The 16544-nt window shown below is 27.2% G+C and overlaps 1 protein-coding gene across 2 annotated transcripts in view; it reads left to right on the top strand.

Moving 5' to 3' along the window:
• LOC100198195 (myosin-VIIa) overlaps positions 1 to 16544 on the top strand; it is a 110130-nt gene that overhangs the window by 73376 nt on the left and 20210 nt on the right. For both annotated transcript variants that reach the window (XM_065788179.1, XM_065788178.1), the window contains 13 exons: positions 2670 to 2843; positions 3096 to 3323; positions 3991 to 4158; positions 7472 to 7537; positions 7615 to 7868; positions 10028 to 10194; positions 13585 to 13769; positions 13853 to 14056; positions 14176 to 14254; positions 14519 to 14610; positions 14798 to 14853; positions 15225 to 15290; positions 15415 to 15513. In XM_065788179.1, coding sequence (XP_065644251.1) covers positions 2670 to 2843; positions 3096 to 3323; positions 3991 to 4158; positions 7472 to 7537; positions 7615 to 7868; positions 10028 to 10194; positions 13585 to 13769; positions 13853 to 14056; positions 14176 to 14254; positions 14519 to 14610; positions 14798 to 14853; positions 15225 to 15290; positions 15415 to 15513 — 1838 coding nt within the window. The remainder of the gene's footprint in view (positions 1 to 2669; positions 2844 to 3095; positions 3324 to 3990; positions 4159 to 7471; positions 7538 to 7614; positions 7869 to 10027; positions 10195 to 13584; positions 13770 to 13852; positions 14057 to 14175; positions 14255 to 14518; positions 14611 to 14797; positions 14854 to 15224; positions 15291 to 15414; positions 15514 to 16544) is intronic.

The following is a 16544-nucleotide window of genomic DNA, read 5'->3' as shown; positions in this document are numbered from 1 at the left end:
ATGTAAAGTTGTCAGGAAGATCATTAATGTAAATAAGTAACAAAACAGAACCAAGAATAGAACCTTGAGGTACCCCAGAAGTTGCTGGAAATGAAGGAGAGTGTTGGTCTTTGAGGAGGACTTCAATAAAGCGGTTTATTTAAAAAGAAAAGATTTGATAATCTCAAAAACTTTTCTAGATACACCATATAAAGCAAGCTTATGAAGAAGACCAGTATGCCAAACTTTATCGAAAGCTTTAGATATATCTAGAGCAATAGCCCTAGCCTCCCTGTCTCCATCAAATGCACAATAAAATCTTTCAGTCACAGCAGTTAGCAAATCAGTCGTAGAGCGAGAAGATTGAAAGCCGTATTGATTGTTTAACAGTAAGTTATTTGAATCAATATGGGATGTTAGAAATTTGTTGATCAAACACTCAAAGACCTTGCTAATAACAGATAGAAAACTAATTGTACTGTAGTTGATGGGGTCAGAATGTTCTCCAGAGTTTAGAACCAGAGATGCCATTTTCTAATAGGCTCCTGCCTTCCTTTTCCTTAACCTTCTGTTTTCCTAAACAAGATTCAGTCGAGCATTAAATAGTTTGGAGAGAATTAAAGAGAGTTTTGGAGTTTTGTAAGACATAAATGTTGTCAGGACCACAAGCTGTCGAAAATTTTCATTGACTTTAGCAACAGAAGCTGGAGTGATTTGAATGTCTAGCAATGGGTTAACTTGTTTATTTGAAATATAAAGAAGAATATGGCCATAAGATTCAAGAGTCGAGTTAAAAGAAAAGTTCTTTGCAAATAGTTCTGCTTTATCCATGGGAGAAGTAATAAAATCAGTCCCATGAATGAGAGATGGAATGTTAGACCTACCTGTTAATGACACTGTTAAAGATTTCCCAAAATTCTCTAGGGCCTAACTTCTGAGATAACATACTAGATTTAGTTAACTGAGAATAATGGAACTTAGCATCAGACAGCACCTTTTTACATTGATTTTTGCAATGGTAAAAAGGCGTTTAATATTGAGAGAATTATTTTTTTTGAAAAAGGTGAAAAAAGCGATTATGATTAGATATAGCATCTACACAAGAAGGTGAAAACCATGGAGTAGAATGAGGCTTGACTTGAAACTGGCAAGAAAGAATAAAAGCTTCCATTCCTGCCTGGATCCAGAAAATTATGCAGGAAGCACATTTATCAGGGGAGAGATGAATGACAGCCTACAGACTTTTACAAAAAAAAATATGAAAAGAATTTCGGTCAGCTTAAGGATAGTAGAAAATATTGCGATCATAGTTATCATATTTATTAGCGGAGAGGCGAAAGGCATCAGCCTAAGGCTTTTCACAAAGAAAATCAGGAAAAGAATCCTTGTCAGTTTTAGAGTAGTAGTAAGTAGTGCGATGATAGGGTGAGCCTGAAGAAGAAGTATGAGATGAAAGATTTATAGAGATCACTGTATGTTTGGAACCACCTGAAGGAGAAAAAGGTGAAACTGAACACAAGCTAGGGTTAAAGTCAAGACATAAATGAAGGAGTGAAAGTAAATGATTAGGCTTGTCTGGAAAATGAGTCACAAAGTTAACTATCTGAGTAAGAGATAAAGAAATGCAGAAATTATGGGTTTCAGTGCCATCAGGGTCAGTGGTATTTGAGCCAAGCCATTCAGTGTGATGAGCAGTGTGATTAAAGTTACCAAATAACAAAAATATTGGCAGAAGAGAAACGGTAATGTCAATTTAATCAGAAACTAGATCTAAAAGACTGCAGTCTTGAGAAGAAGGAGAATGATAAACAACAAAAAGAAAGGTGGTAGAGTGAAAAGGTGCTATGCGGAAGCACATAAAAACATGATTAAAGGATTCAAACCTAACATCTCGACAAATAATGTTGAGTTAAATGTGGATTTATTTTATTTGTTTAAAAAATTCAAATTAATAAAAATTTATAAAAGAATTAGAATAAAAAATTTTTCTCATTTTATTAAGAAATATTTCATTATTAAATAAATTGTAACTCAAAGTTATAATTTGTTTTATTAAAAGTCTTGCTTTTTTATTTTATATTCAGATTTTTATTTTATAGTCAGATTATTATTATTTCATTAAAATATACTTAAGTTTCATTTAGTCCATCATGACCTCTGAACTAGAATATTCCTCTATTCACAACATATCCAACCTGTAGTCCTGGTCTCTATTCACAACATATCCAACCTGGGTCTCAAAAGAACTAGAATTTTATTGAGATTTCAGAAATAAAAATGGTTTCGATTAAAAATGAATTGCTAAATTTTTTTTACATAAAAACAACAATTTTTAACTTAAAATTGAAAAGGTTGTTTTTTATGACATTTTGTTTGCAATTTTTTTTTTTAAAAAGTTTGAGTAGAAAAAATTATGAAATTTGAAATCACTAATTATGATTTTATTTTTATAATAACTATTTTATCAAGAAAAACTTTTTGGTCAGAAATAAATTAACTTGTTTTCTTAATAAGCTGTTCCAATTTAGGCATATATATACATATATATATATATATATATATATATATATATATATATATATATATATATATATATATATATATATATATATATATATATATATGTATATATATATATATATATATATATATATATATATATATATATATATATATATATATATATATAGGCAGTCAAGTTTAAGAGGTTTCTAATGCTTCCAATTACATTTATGGATGGAAATACAAAAACTCTTCTTGCTGATTCTGCAACCACATCAAAAGAGCTATGTGAAGAACTAGCTTGTAAGATTGGACTTCAAGATCAGTTTGGCTTCTCTTTGTATATTGCACTTTTTGATAAGGTGAGCCAAAAATTATCTTTTAGTTGTTTTAGTTTTTGTTTTGTTATGCTGTTTGGAAATAAAGGACAGCGATGACTTTTTTCAAAAATAAAAATGTGTGAATGGAAAAAAATTGTTTTTTGATTAGCTGGATAATTATGTTTAAATATGCTTAATTGTGAGTAAGCCTATTTTTTTTTTTAAATTACTTTGAAATGATTTTTTTCTCCACATTAATGTTAAATATTGATGCTGAATATTATATCTTAATAGGTTTCGAGTCTTGGAAGTGGAAATGATCATGTCATGGATGCGATTTCGCAATGTGAGCAGTATGCTAAAGAACAAGGTGCCAAAGAGCAAAACGCTCCATGGAGGTTGTTTTTTAGGAAAGAGATCTTTTCACCGTGGCACAATCCAATTATTGATATTGTTGGTACAAATCTTATATATCAACAAATTTGTCGCGGTGTCAAATTTGGTGAATACAAGTATAATGTGGTAATTTTTTTTTTTTTTTTTTGTATGGGAGGGAATACTTATTAACATAATGTTTATGTTATTTATAATATTTATTTATATATATTAGGATTGTAGTTAAGTTAACATTTAAATGTTGATGTTAAATGTCTTTTTGAACCCTTTATATATTGTTAAATTAAACTAATTTGAAAAAGTTTTTAATAAAATATTTTTAGATGTACTACATGGTCTTAAAAAATTTGAATGGTTCCTAATATTATCCACTAAAAATTCTTTTTTTTTTTAAGTATGCTTAAGAGTCTTAAAAAAATAATCAACCATGAAAAAATTGATTTTTTTTATTTTGTTAAGAAGTTTTTATGCAATAAAATCACCAATTTTTTGCAATAATGATAGCCATCAACATATATTGCATTGACTTTGCAAAAATTTAGATTGCATTGAATTATAGTAGAAGCCTCCAGTCTTCTTTCTACTCTATTAAGTTTTTGTTCACTAGAAAAAAAGTAGTAACAAGATGAAAGAATTTAAAAAGAAGAATATTGAATTTTTTTTTAATATTTTTAGTAATACATGTTTCTATTTTAAGCAATTATTTAATTTTAAGCATATGGAGAAAATTTATTTATAAACACATTTTAGAGAAAAAATTATGCAGATATATTTATTTTTAAACACATTTTAGAGAGAAAATTATGCAGATATTGCATCTCAACAATACTATATTGAATACACAAAAGAATTCAAACGAGAAAGAGTACTTGAACTTCTTCCATCTTATATTCCTGATCACATGCTTGCACCAAAATCAAAAGAATCATGGTTAAACCTAATACAAAACTATCATTCTCAGGTTTTTAATATTTTTTTAAATTTATCTATCAAATCTTTAAAAAAATACTGATTACTTTTTTAAGTTTGTTTGTGTTACTGTTTCTGCTTGTGTTTCCATTTCTGTGGTTGTTTGATCTGTCCGAGTTATAAGTATAAGCAAAATATTATAATTCACTGTAAGAAACCACTTTTTAAGTTGAGAGTTAACAAGCAAGAAAGCAGATGACAGAAGACTAAAAAACTGTAAATTTAATTACATTAAAAGTATACAACTTTGCTAAACAAAAAAATGAATGAGTTTTCATGGAACAAGTGGTGGTCATGTTGCTTTTCAAGTGAGCAACTTGAACAGCAACAAATGAGTTTTTTTGGGGGTTTAAATTCACTAGCCGCTGCAAGCTCCAAGCAGTCACAGAAAAGAAATAAAATTCAAAAAATGGCTGCTTGTTTTATCCAATCAAAGTTGATGACTCTTTTTCAAGGCTGGTGTATTTGACTTTGCCATCAACAAATAGACCCACTTTATAAAGCAATAGTTAGAGGGGTCAAAAACTTTGCTATAGTTATAAGTGGATTATAGTTAAAGGGGCCAAAGACTTTGCTATAGTTACAAGTGGATTATAGTTAGAGGGGTCAAAGCAATTTATATAGCATTTAAAGAGTTTTTTAAAATTTAGAACCACTGATGCCATTTTTTAGCAGGCAGGAAAACAAGATTCAATTAAGCACTTATTAAATAGTTTAGTGAGTATTAAAGAAAGTTCTGGAGAAAACTTTTTTAAGGTTATGACAGAAATGTTGTCTGGCGTATGACAGGAATGGTGTCTAGCGTATGACAGAAATGTTCTTTTTGATGAGTCTTAAAATGAAGTATACACGTTTAAAAAAAAAATTAAAAAAAAACACATTTAAAAAAAATGTAAAAAAAAAATATTAAAAAAAAATGTAAAAAAAAAACACGTTTAAAAACAAAACAAAAAATTAAAATAATTGTGAAGTGTTTAATTTTATTTTGACAAAATTGTTGACAGGATTGTCATAGTGACAGAATTGTTATCCGAACCACGAGCTGTAGAGGAGTTTAAATGAGAAAATCTTTAGTAATGAAAGCAGAAGTTGGAAGTCTAATCAGCGTATCAGTTTCTATAGTATGACAACAAGAGTGTGATCAAGTGACAAATTAGAGAAAAGTTTGTTGCAAGTAGTTTTTGCAGGTAGTTCAACCTTATCATTGAGGAAATTAATAAGATCAGAACCATGTATGAGAGATGGAATGTTAAACTTACCTTTGTTAATGGTTAAAGATTTTCCAAAAGTCTCTAGAATCTAACTTCTGAAATAAAGTATAAATTTTAGTAACCTAAGAATAATGGACGTTAATGTCAGACAATTCCTTTTTGCAGCAGTTTCTTACAATAATTAAAAAATTGAATTAAAACTGACAAGAAAGATTAAATGCTTCTATACCTGTCTGAATAAAGATATAAAGATTTTAGATTAAAATGTCCAATTTAAAAGATTTAAAACAACGTGTCTTTGACATGCTTGGACACAAGAAAAAGTTATTTGTAATAAACAATTTCAAAGACAGTATTCCAGCATCATTTATTTACCAATATACATTTTAATCAGCCCAAAGACCATCACAAAAAAAAACTTGATAAAAAGCCTTTAAGCTAGTAGTAAAAAATTTTTTTTTTTTTTTTTTTTTTTTTTTTTTTTTGTTATTTCACCTCCCCAAGGCCCAGAAGGCCACTACAGATGAGGAGGCTACTTAATTGTGGTTATAACCCTCTCTCAACTCTATAACTCCGAAACACGAACCTTGACGAACAAGGCCACTGCGCGAAGAAACAAGTTGAGCGCGGTACTACCAGGGACGTGGTGGGGATCGAACTCGGAACCTCTCGCTTATGAAGCGAGCGCACTACCACTGCACCACTACCGCATATAGAGTGTGATGGTACACTCTAGATGGTATAAATGTGATGGTACACTCTAGAATATGGAGAAATTTCTACCTTAGGGTAGGATATGTGATATATAGTAGAGTATAATTTTCTACCTTTTAAGTTAAAAAAATATATCATTAAGGTAGAAAATTATTCTTTTAGGATTTTAAGAACATCTCAATAAATTTTTTTAAGTTTTATTGAAAAATTATCAATTAATCAAAATTATCAAGATTCAAGATTATCAAGACAAATTAAAATTAGTTAAAATAAGACAAACTTCACACTGTTGATATTCTGATATTTAACAGCTGTTGATGGAATCAGCTTCTCTAAGTGCTATCATAGGGTTCAGGAAACCCACTACCAGCTAGCCTTAGAATCATTACACTGAGCTTTAGAGCTGTGCTCTCATATTGAGATAACATAAAGAATTGCATTGCCACTACCAAAGAGACACAAGTAACCATGCAGTAACCATGACACAAGTAACCATACAAAACAAGCGATGTTATATGAGTAGAGTAAAAAGATTCATTCATCATCAGACAGGAAACAAGGCTTTTTTAAGACCATATCCAGATATAATTAACATCTGCCCAGAATAAGTGTTTTTTCTTTTAGACTGATCTCTAGCCTTTACTCAACCAACAAGTTGCAAAAGTGTTTTATGCAGTTGTCTAGAAAAGTTTTAAGTACCAGCAGAACATAAAGAAGCAGTAGAACATATGACAGGCTATATTAGGCTATATTCTAATTGGATTATTAGCAAAGTAATTAAGGTGATCCTATTCCTATATTATCCTGTTTCTTGGCAGATTAAAAATGTTTTTTAACTAATCTAATACCAATTGAAGTATTCATATGATAAAAGTTATATGTAAAATAGTAATCTGCTTTGTAATACACAGGTTATTTAATAAACATCAAAACAAACTTGTTAATCAAAAACAAAACTTTCAAGCTTAACTTATTTAATGTAAATAATTATTTATGTTAAATAATAAGGGCAATTATTTATGTAATTAATTATGAAAATTTTCTCCTAATTAGATATGAATTGTTACACAAAATTTTCATAGATTAGGTATAACAAGGCAGCTCAAACAATAATGCAAACTGCAAAACAACCAGCAGCACAATTATCTACTGTCAATATTTGTGTTGCTACTTGTCTTACTGTTAGCAATAACATTTGTAATATTATTTGTGTTTTATTATTGTGTTGTATTATTTGTGTTCATTTTGTTGTTTTTATTATGTTGTTTCTTTTGCTTTTTGTGTTATTGTTTTGTTGTTTGTACATCTAACTTTTATTTGTAATTTTTGCCTTACTGCTAAGCTGTTGTTTATCTTGTTTTATGTAATATTAATCTTCAGTTAGTTAAGCGTGTTAATGAAAGATATAACAAGATAATGGCTGGAATAAAAGAAGGAAGTATATCAGTAAGTTTTATTTTATTATCTAGTTTAATAGTTTTGAGAATTAAAATTAATTTTTTTATTTTTGTAAATTTTGTTAGCCATATCACCTTGAAAAAGAAGGTGACCCACGTGACCCAAAATCTATAAAAGAAGATATAGTGCTTCATGCAAAGTTTCGATGGCCTTTATTATTTTCACGGTTTTATGAAGCTCGTCGGTTTTCTGGACCAGTTCTTCCTCGAGATGATGTTATTATAGCTGTAAACTGGATTGGTGTTTATATTGTTGATTCAGAGGAGAGAGTTTTGGTTGAGTGCTCTTTTCCTGAACTTTTTGCAGTAACAAGTGGAGGGTAAGTTTTTTTTTCTTAAAATCTCTTTTTATGAAATGTTTTTTATGTTTAAAAATATTGGCTATATAATTAAAAATATTAAAATATTTTCCAAGGAATGAAAGGACACAAGTTTTTCAAAATTTTCTATGCTCTTTTTGATTTCTCAACATTTAGCTGTATCCTCTTTGGAGGGTCAAAAATGCAGATCAAACACAATCCTAGAATTATATGGCCTAAGAATAAACTTTAAGCATAAACTTTACTCCATGAGCAGTGCCACCATGAAAATATTACAAAATTCCAGAAATTCGCAATAATCATCCCTAGGCTGGTTGTTTTCAAGCTGCTGCATGTCTAATGATATATCATCATCTCTGTAGTTCTTTGTGAATCTATCAACTTCTTCATTGTCTATTAATTCCAGAACTGTTGAAAATATTTAAAGATGGCAATGTTGAAAATAATTGATGATGGCAATGACCAGATGTGCTAACTCCATAACCAGATAATATTTTTCTTAAAATATTATCTGGTTATGGAGATCAAGTTCGATCCCCACCACATCCCTGGTAGTACCACGCTTAACTTGTTTCTCCGCGCAGTGGCCTTGTTCGTCGAGGTTCGTGTTTCAGAGTTATAGAGTGGAGAGAGGGTTTTAACCACTATTAAGTAGCCTCCTCATCTGTAGTGGCCTTCTTGGCCTTGAGGAGGTGAATAACAAAACAAACAAAAAAAAAATGATGGGCAAATCATCAATTAGTTCTTTAACAGTCAAATCAGGAAGTAGTTTACCATGTACAACTAGTATAGATGAAGAATTTAAATGTTTTTTTCTATTGGCATTTTCTTCCTGATATTGTTCTCACTCTTTATGGATTGAAGAGTGGCTGATTTTTGACTTATCTACACTGTATCCTAAACTCTAGGCTGCATCGGCTAATACATAAGTTGCCTTCCTATCCAATGCTACAAGCATACTTGGTGTCGTAATATTTATTGTTGGTCCTGATTATTTCTATGAAATAGTTTTCCTATTTCTCTAGAAAAATTTCACTTCGGCTGCATAAAATCCACCTTTCTTTGTCACTATGTTTTTATAAAGTTTCATAACTTTTAAATTTTCTTACTTTGTCAAAATGTTTTTATAAAGCTTCATGACTTATAAATCTTCTTTCTTTATCACAATGTTTTTATAAAGTTTCATGAATTCTAAATTTTCTTACTTTCTATACTAAATCTATTCTGTTTAGTCTTTTGAAGTGCAAACTGGTACAACCACAACAGTCTTTCTTATTTTGAAGAAAGTCTTTATCCTTTTAAAATTTGATTATATTTAATGCATTCAAATATGCAATCAAATTATCAAGGTCATCTACAAACTCTGTCTTATTTTTTTGATGAGTTCCAGTCTTTCTGTTAGCATTTTTCTTCAATTTAATCCACTTTTCATGAAGTATTTTTAATTTTAGTATGGCACAAAATTTTGGTTGCATAGGGATGTAAGTTTTATTCCAAAAAGATGCTATCAATGGGACAAATAAAAACACAGTTAAAATTTTTGACTATTTGCACCAGCCTTAGTGCAACCACTCTTAGTGCAACAAAAGGCAATAAAATATTTTGTAAGAATAAATGTAAATAAAAAGCTACTTTCTTTGGTTTTCTCAGAAAAAACAAAAACAATTAAACAAACATCAATTTTTTGTTAAATATTTTTATCATTTCTTAACATTTTATCAAAAATAAGCAGAAAATTAAGAGTTTTCTGTAAAAGTTTAAAAGAGATTTGTTTAAAAAAAATTAAGTAGAAATTTTATTAATGCATTAAAAATCAATTATTTTATTTATTTTTTCTATTTATAGTTAAAGCTTTTATAAAAATATTTGTGTTTGTTATAATTTTTGTTATTATTGTGAATTTATTGTTGTTTCTACTGTTGTTATTGTTAGTTAGTGTTATTATATATTATTTTATTGTTTAAGTTATAAAAAGTTGTTTTTCTTACTATTATTCTTTTTGTACTAATATTCATAATTGAATAAAGTAAAAATAAATATGGCATAGGTAATAATAGTACAGTAAATATGGTATTAAAGTATAAAAATATATGAATAATGTAACATATATTAAAATAATTAAAAACTATACATTTAAATAGCTAAAGACAATTTTTTAGTGAAAAATCTCCAGGTGGTCAAAGTTTTACTTTATCAACAGTGAAAGGTTTAGAATATACATTTACTTCAGCAAATTCTGAAGACATTCAAGAGTTGATTACCTACTTTTTAGACGGTTTAAAAGAAAGATCAAAATATGTTGTAGCAATTCGCGAGAATCCGACAAGTATGTAATTTTTATTGTGTTTATATTTTATAATTGTTTATTTGTATTGTATATTATATGATTATTAATTATGTTATTATTGTCGCATATAATATTTCATGTGTGTTTTTTTCCTACAATAAAAAAGTTATTATAATTTAAAAGTTTTAAAAAAGATTTGGTATAACATTTATAATAAAAGATAACCATGTGTTTATAATTATAAAGTACCTAGTACCTAACCCTCTGGCTATTACTGCTGCAATTCAGTGTGGCAAGGGCTCCACTAAAACATTGCAATATTAATTACTAAAAGATCTGGATTTAATTCATGTTTAAAAATAGCTTCTTTTTTTTTTATTTGATACAACATTGATTCATGATTTCCCCATGCACGCTTTGTCAGATTGAGGGAAAACGATAACTAACCCAGAGTATATCTTTGTCAGCCACATGCTTTATAATGTGCATACTTCTTTATTTTTAAATTTATTTATCATACATACATACATACACACATACATACATACATACATACATACATACATACATACATACATACATACATACATACATACATGCTTTAAAACACTTGTATTTAAAAAAACTTTAAAACACTTGTATTTTGAAAGACTTTAAAACATTTATTTTAAATACTAGAAATAGTAAAATCATGTCAAATTAGACAGCATATAAATTTGACTTTTTAAATTTTTTATTTCTTATGCATTAAGCCATTAATGTTGAAAAAAGATCTTATTTCAAATTTGCTAAAAGAAATTTTTACTGAAATTCACTAAGATTGGGTACCGTTTAGCTTTCGTCACGCATATATTGAATAAACTAAGACTAAGGATTCTGGGATCGAAATGCGGACAAATAACTCAAAAATGTATAACAACAACAATACAAGTTATTCAGTTTTCAATACAAACTCTCAATAACTTTTTGAATTTTTGTTTAGTGTTTGTGAATTTTTAAGAGCTGATTACATTAAAAGTTTTCATTTTGATCATTTGGTTTAAATTTGACATTTTAAAGCCTGACTACTCCAAGTTTTTATTTTTATCAGTAGATAGTTTTCTTTGGTAATAAGTGAAATTTAATAAACAAATGAATTTATGAATGTGCTGTTTTGCTAATTATTTTTATTTTTGTTTGCTGTAGTTATTAATATAGTGTTTTCATATTTTAAGTCTTATTATTTAATTTATTATAGCTTTATTATTTATTTATTTATATTTATTTTAAATTAATTCAATTTACGCATGCTTTTATTTATTATCATTGCTGTTTATTTTTTTTTATTTTTTTGTTTATTTTATTTTGGTGTCACTCTAATGACTAGTTTTTAACTATATTAGTGACACCTAAACTAACTTTGTAAAGTTATAAAATATTTGTAATTTTTCAATTTTTGGTTGAATAAATGGATAAAAATTAAAAAATAAAAAAAAATTTCATAAATTTTAATATGCTTAGAGTGGGTATATTTGCAAAAGTTACCTAATTACCCCTACTTCATATTAAGCACTTGAGAGTAAACACTTGAACAAAAAGAATTTGACAAGAAAAATATTAACTAGCTCTCTAAACATTGACTGTTAAAATATTTTTAAAATAAAAATACTAAAAATATATTTAATTGATAAGTATATAAATTTCTTTTTAAAATTTGCGACCAAATAAAATAAGTACATATTAACAAAAAATTTTATGTATAAGTTTTGATCCATTTTTAAGAAAGCTTAAATTTCAACTCTTAGAAATTTGTTTAAAATGGTTTTTAATCTTTTTTAATTTACTTTTTTTTTGTATTAGTACTTGTATAGGATTACACAAAGGAATCTTTATATACACATAAAAAAAAGTGAAAAAATTGTAAAAAGCAATTTTTTTAAACAGTTAAATTTAAAAAAACAAAATGTAAATTTTACAAAGATATTCAAGCACATATTGTTAAAAGTTTACCAATTATGAAGTAACATAAATTAGTTAAGATGCTATTGCCAATAAATAAAGCTTTACTCCATCAAATAAACTGAACTTTTGATTGAATTGTTTAATCTTTTTTTGATGAATTGTTTATTTTAATTTGAATCTAAATAAATATGTTCATTAAATCGTTCAAAATAAACTCGTGCTTTTTACAATTCTTTTTGATTTCATGGCCTCTTTTTTAGTAAACATTTCACACAGTTGAAAATTTCACACAAAAAAAATATTAAAACTTTGTTTTAATCGTTACACTCCTTGAGCTGAAATTTGAAAGTTGATAATTTGCTGGTCCAAGAAAGTGATAAAAGTAGAAAATTGTTATTAATTAAAGCAATAAAATTATATTTTTCATGTTCATATAATAAAGGACTAAATGATACAAAAAAACAACAACAAAATCATGGCTATTTCCAGTATTAAAATCAACAATGCTGGATTCTGTATTTATATCAGAACTAATAAAGAATTTACAAATTTCTTTGTTATGATGATTATGCATATTATTTGCATCTATGTAAATACTATTTTTATTCTTTTTCAACAAGAAAATCTACAAGATGTAAACTTTTTGTTTAAATATATAATTTCCAAGGCTTTATTTTTCTTTTATCCTTTTTTCCAAATTTGTCATCAAATCTTTAGTTATTCCAATTTTTTTTAATTATACCAGCTGGCAAACGTTCAAGGAAGCAAGAATCTGATGATAATAAATTCTAATAATAAAAAATGTGTATTAAAGTGCAATAAAATATTGTTTTATTGCACTTTAATACACATTTTCTTCAGATTTGGTATTAAGTTTCTTTGCATTTTGTTTTGTTTGTCCACATTTCGATCCCAGAAAGCTTTGCCATAAGTTTATCAAATCTATTTTTAGAACTGCAACAGTACCCTATTGAATATTTTCCTTAGGCAAAAATTCAAAGATTGTGATATATATAACTCTTTGTCAACAAAGAAAATGAAAGATCGTAAGGATAACCCATTGTTGAAGCTTAGGACTGTTCATTGCTTTTAAGTTAAGTATTTACATTAGGTCTGTATTTGGTCTATGTACGTGAGCAGCATTTTATGGAATTTTTAACCATTACATAAAATATCAGATCAAAACCCTCAGTTGCTTTTTTCGATTAAAATGCAAAATTAAGTTCTTACAAAAATATTTTAAACAGATATTAAATCTTCAAATGAATATTGTTTTTAATTTATTTGTTGTTTTGTAATTGTAATTTAATTGTTTTTTTGCTAAAAATTGTGTTACTTTGTTTTACTTCATTGTCATACAATTTGGCATATAATTAAAATCTTCTTTGCTATTTTAGCATATAATCTAAATCTTTTTTGCTATTTTAATGATGATAATGTTTTTAGTACAGAGACATGGTTATCTAATTGTATTTAATTTGTTTATAGATGATAAAAATATTTTGAGTATGAAACGTGGAGATCTTATTATTTTGGAAAATGGAAACGGAACAAATGTTTTGAACTCCACATGGTGTACAGGACTTAATGAAAAAACGGGAAAGAGAGGTGATTTCCAAACAGAAAATGTCTATATTCTTCCAACTTTAGATCATCCATCTGTTGAAATTTTGGTAAAAAAAAAACTACTTTTTTTTCTAAAGTATCTATTTCTCTTATTCAAATCTGTTAAAAGAAGTTATAGTCTATATTTTAGGATCTGTTTCTTGCTCAACCAACCCCAGAATCAACAATTTCAGAAACAATATTTTCTGAATTAGGTGATATTCCAGAAACTCCTCACACTTTAGAATTGTATGCTGAGCTTAATTTTAACCCACCACCTAAAAGAACTTTAACAAAAACATTACAGAAATCTTTGAGAAATATGAAAAGTGATTCTCTGTGGCTTTTCTCAAGAGTATTTATTTTATTTTTTATTGTTTTAATAAATTTTTTAATGAATGTTCATCATAAAAGCATTTATGTTAAAATATTAAGAACTAAATCACTTAAATTCATATTTTAATTCCATTTTAGGAACAAATAAAGCAACCACTACTTAAACGTTTGAACAATGATGAAGAATTATCAAAGAAAGCTGTTGAAATGTTTTATTATATCTTTTCTTAAAATTTATTTTGAACATTTATAGAGGTTATTTATAGAACATACAAATAATGTTTTTTAGTTCAAAATGAGTGTTACTCTTAGTAGTTAGTCTTTTCTGATAAATTCTGTTTAAAGGATGTAAACGAGTCGCTTCATCTGGAAAATTATTTTTTTTTACTGGTGGTTTGTGTTGGTGATCATTTATTCAACTTAATTTGTTGACTTTTAATATGACTTAGTATAATATTTGTTTTTACTTAACTTTTTGCACCTATTATGAAGTACATGGAGGACCAGCCAGCTAAACTAACTAGAAGAAACACTGATCTTACTGATCTAATTATAGAACCTGCAATTCTTAATGTATGTACATGTATGCATGCATGTGTGCATGTGTCTATTTTTATTTATTATATAGTTATTTTAATTTATTATGTATGTATGTTTGTATATGTGGATAGGATTTGTATATGAATTTATTATTGATTTTTTTTAATGCTTTCCCCCTAATATTTGTGTTTTTACAAATTTTTATATGGATGTTGTTTAGGAACCACTAAGGGATGAACTCTATTGTCAAGTTATCAAGCAATTAACAGAAAATCCGTATGAAAAAAATTTTAAAAGTTATTATTATAAGTTGGTGCAAAAATTACATATTTCTCTAGTATTGAAGTGATGATGATGATAATGATGATGATGATGATGATGATGATGATGATAATGATGATGATGATGATGATGATGATGATGATGATGATGATGATGATGATGATGATGATGATGATGATGATGATGATGATGATGATGATGATGATGATGATGATGATGATGATGATGATGATGATGATGATGATGATGATGATGACTTATTGTTTTATTTATTGGTGTTTATTTAATGTTAGTAGTTTATGCTATTTGTAAACAACCTTGAAATGTAATACCAAATATTTCAGAAATATATTGATTGATTGTAGCCATCGACAAAGTGAAGAGAAAGGCTGGGAACTGCTGTGGCTGTTAACTGGATGTGTATCTTGCAGGTTAGTAAATTCCACTTTACTATTTCTTATTTTTTTAAAAATTTTTTAGTTTATTTACAATTTGTTTGAAATTTTTTTAAAAAGTTTTCTTACAATTTAAAAATCTAATGAAGTATATTTTTAGTTCTTCATTACAAGAAAATGTTAAACAATTTTTGAAATCAAAAAGTAGAACATGGGGGATTGCAACTGATTGCTACTTACGCTTGCAAAAAACAATCAGGTCAGTAACAACATATGCTCAAATCATTTAGTCATCATCATTTCATAAAATTTACATAGCACTATTAAGTCATTATTACTTTTTTTTAAATAAAATATAACTGTGTCAGTAAAAAAAGTTTTTTTGCATTGAGTAAATTTGTTTTTATTATTATTTGTTTTTGTTTTTAATTAAAATTATTTGTAAATAAAATTTATAAGCTTAAAAAATATCTTTTTTAACAGGATCATGTTTTCTAAATTAATCATAAAAAATTAAAAATGTTTTAATAAATATTAAAAAAAGGAATACAAATTTAAAATTTTTTTTTTTGCATTAAGAACTTAAGCATTTAACAATTGAATGGCAAGATAATAGTTCCTACAAAATTTACCTATTTAATTCTAATTCAATATACTAAATAAATTCTAGAATAGATTCTAAACATTGTTTTGGAGGTCTTATTTCAAGTAATTTATTCCAATATTTTATTTTTTGTAGATATTTTATCTAATTTTCTATTCTATTAGCAAACCATATGATTGGTGACTTTTATCAACAAACCATGTGAATTGTGACTTTTATTGAGAAACCATGTGAATGGTGGTTTTTATTAACAAACCGTGTGATTAGTGACTTTTATCAACAAACCATGTGAATGGTAGTTTTTATTAATAAACCATGTGAGTGTTGGCTTTAATTAACAAACCATGTGAATGGTGGTTTTTATCAATAAACCATGTGAATGATGGGTTTTATTAACAAGCCGTGTGAATGATGGGTTTTATTAACAAACCATGTGAATGATGGCTTTTATTAACAAACCATGTGAATGATGGGTTTTATTAACAAGCCATGTGAATGATGGGTTTTATCTTGCCTAACTTTTAAAAATTATTTTGCTCTTTTCTGGCATATGGTTTTCTGTTTTTTTGTTTTACTGTGGTTTATAGACTAACATTGTTTTAGAGGTTTTTCTTGGGTACGAGTTTTACATTTTATATGTGTTTCTGCAACACTATGATGACATACAGGTAACCAATGAGGTTGTC

The sequence above is a fragment of the Hydra vulgaris genome, chromosome 01, assembly GCF_038396675.1.
Source record: "Hydra vulgaris chromosome 01, alternate assembly HydraT2T_AEP".
In the NCBI taxonomy this organism is placed as follows: Eukaryota; Metazoa; Cnidaria; class Hydrozoa; order Anthoathecata; family Hydridae; genus Hydra; species Hydra vulgaris.
This window is presented reverse-complemented; position numbering and strand designations above follow the sequence as displayed.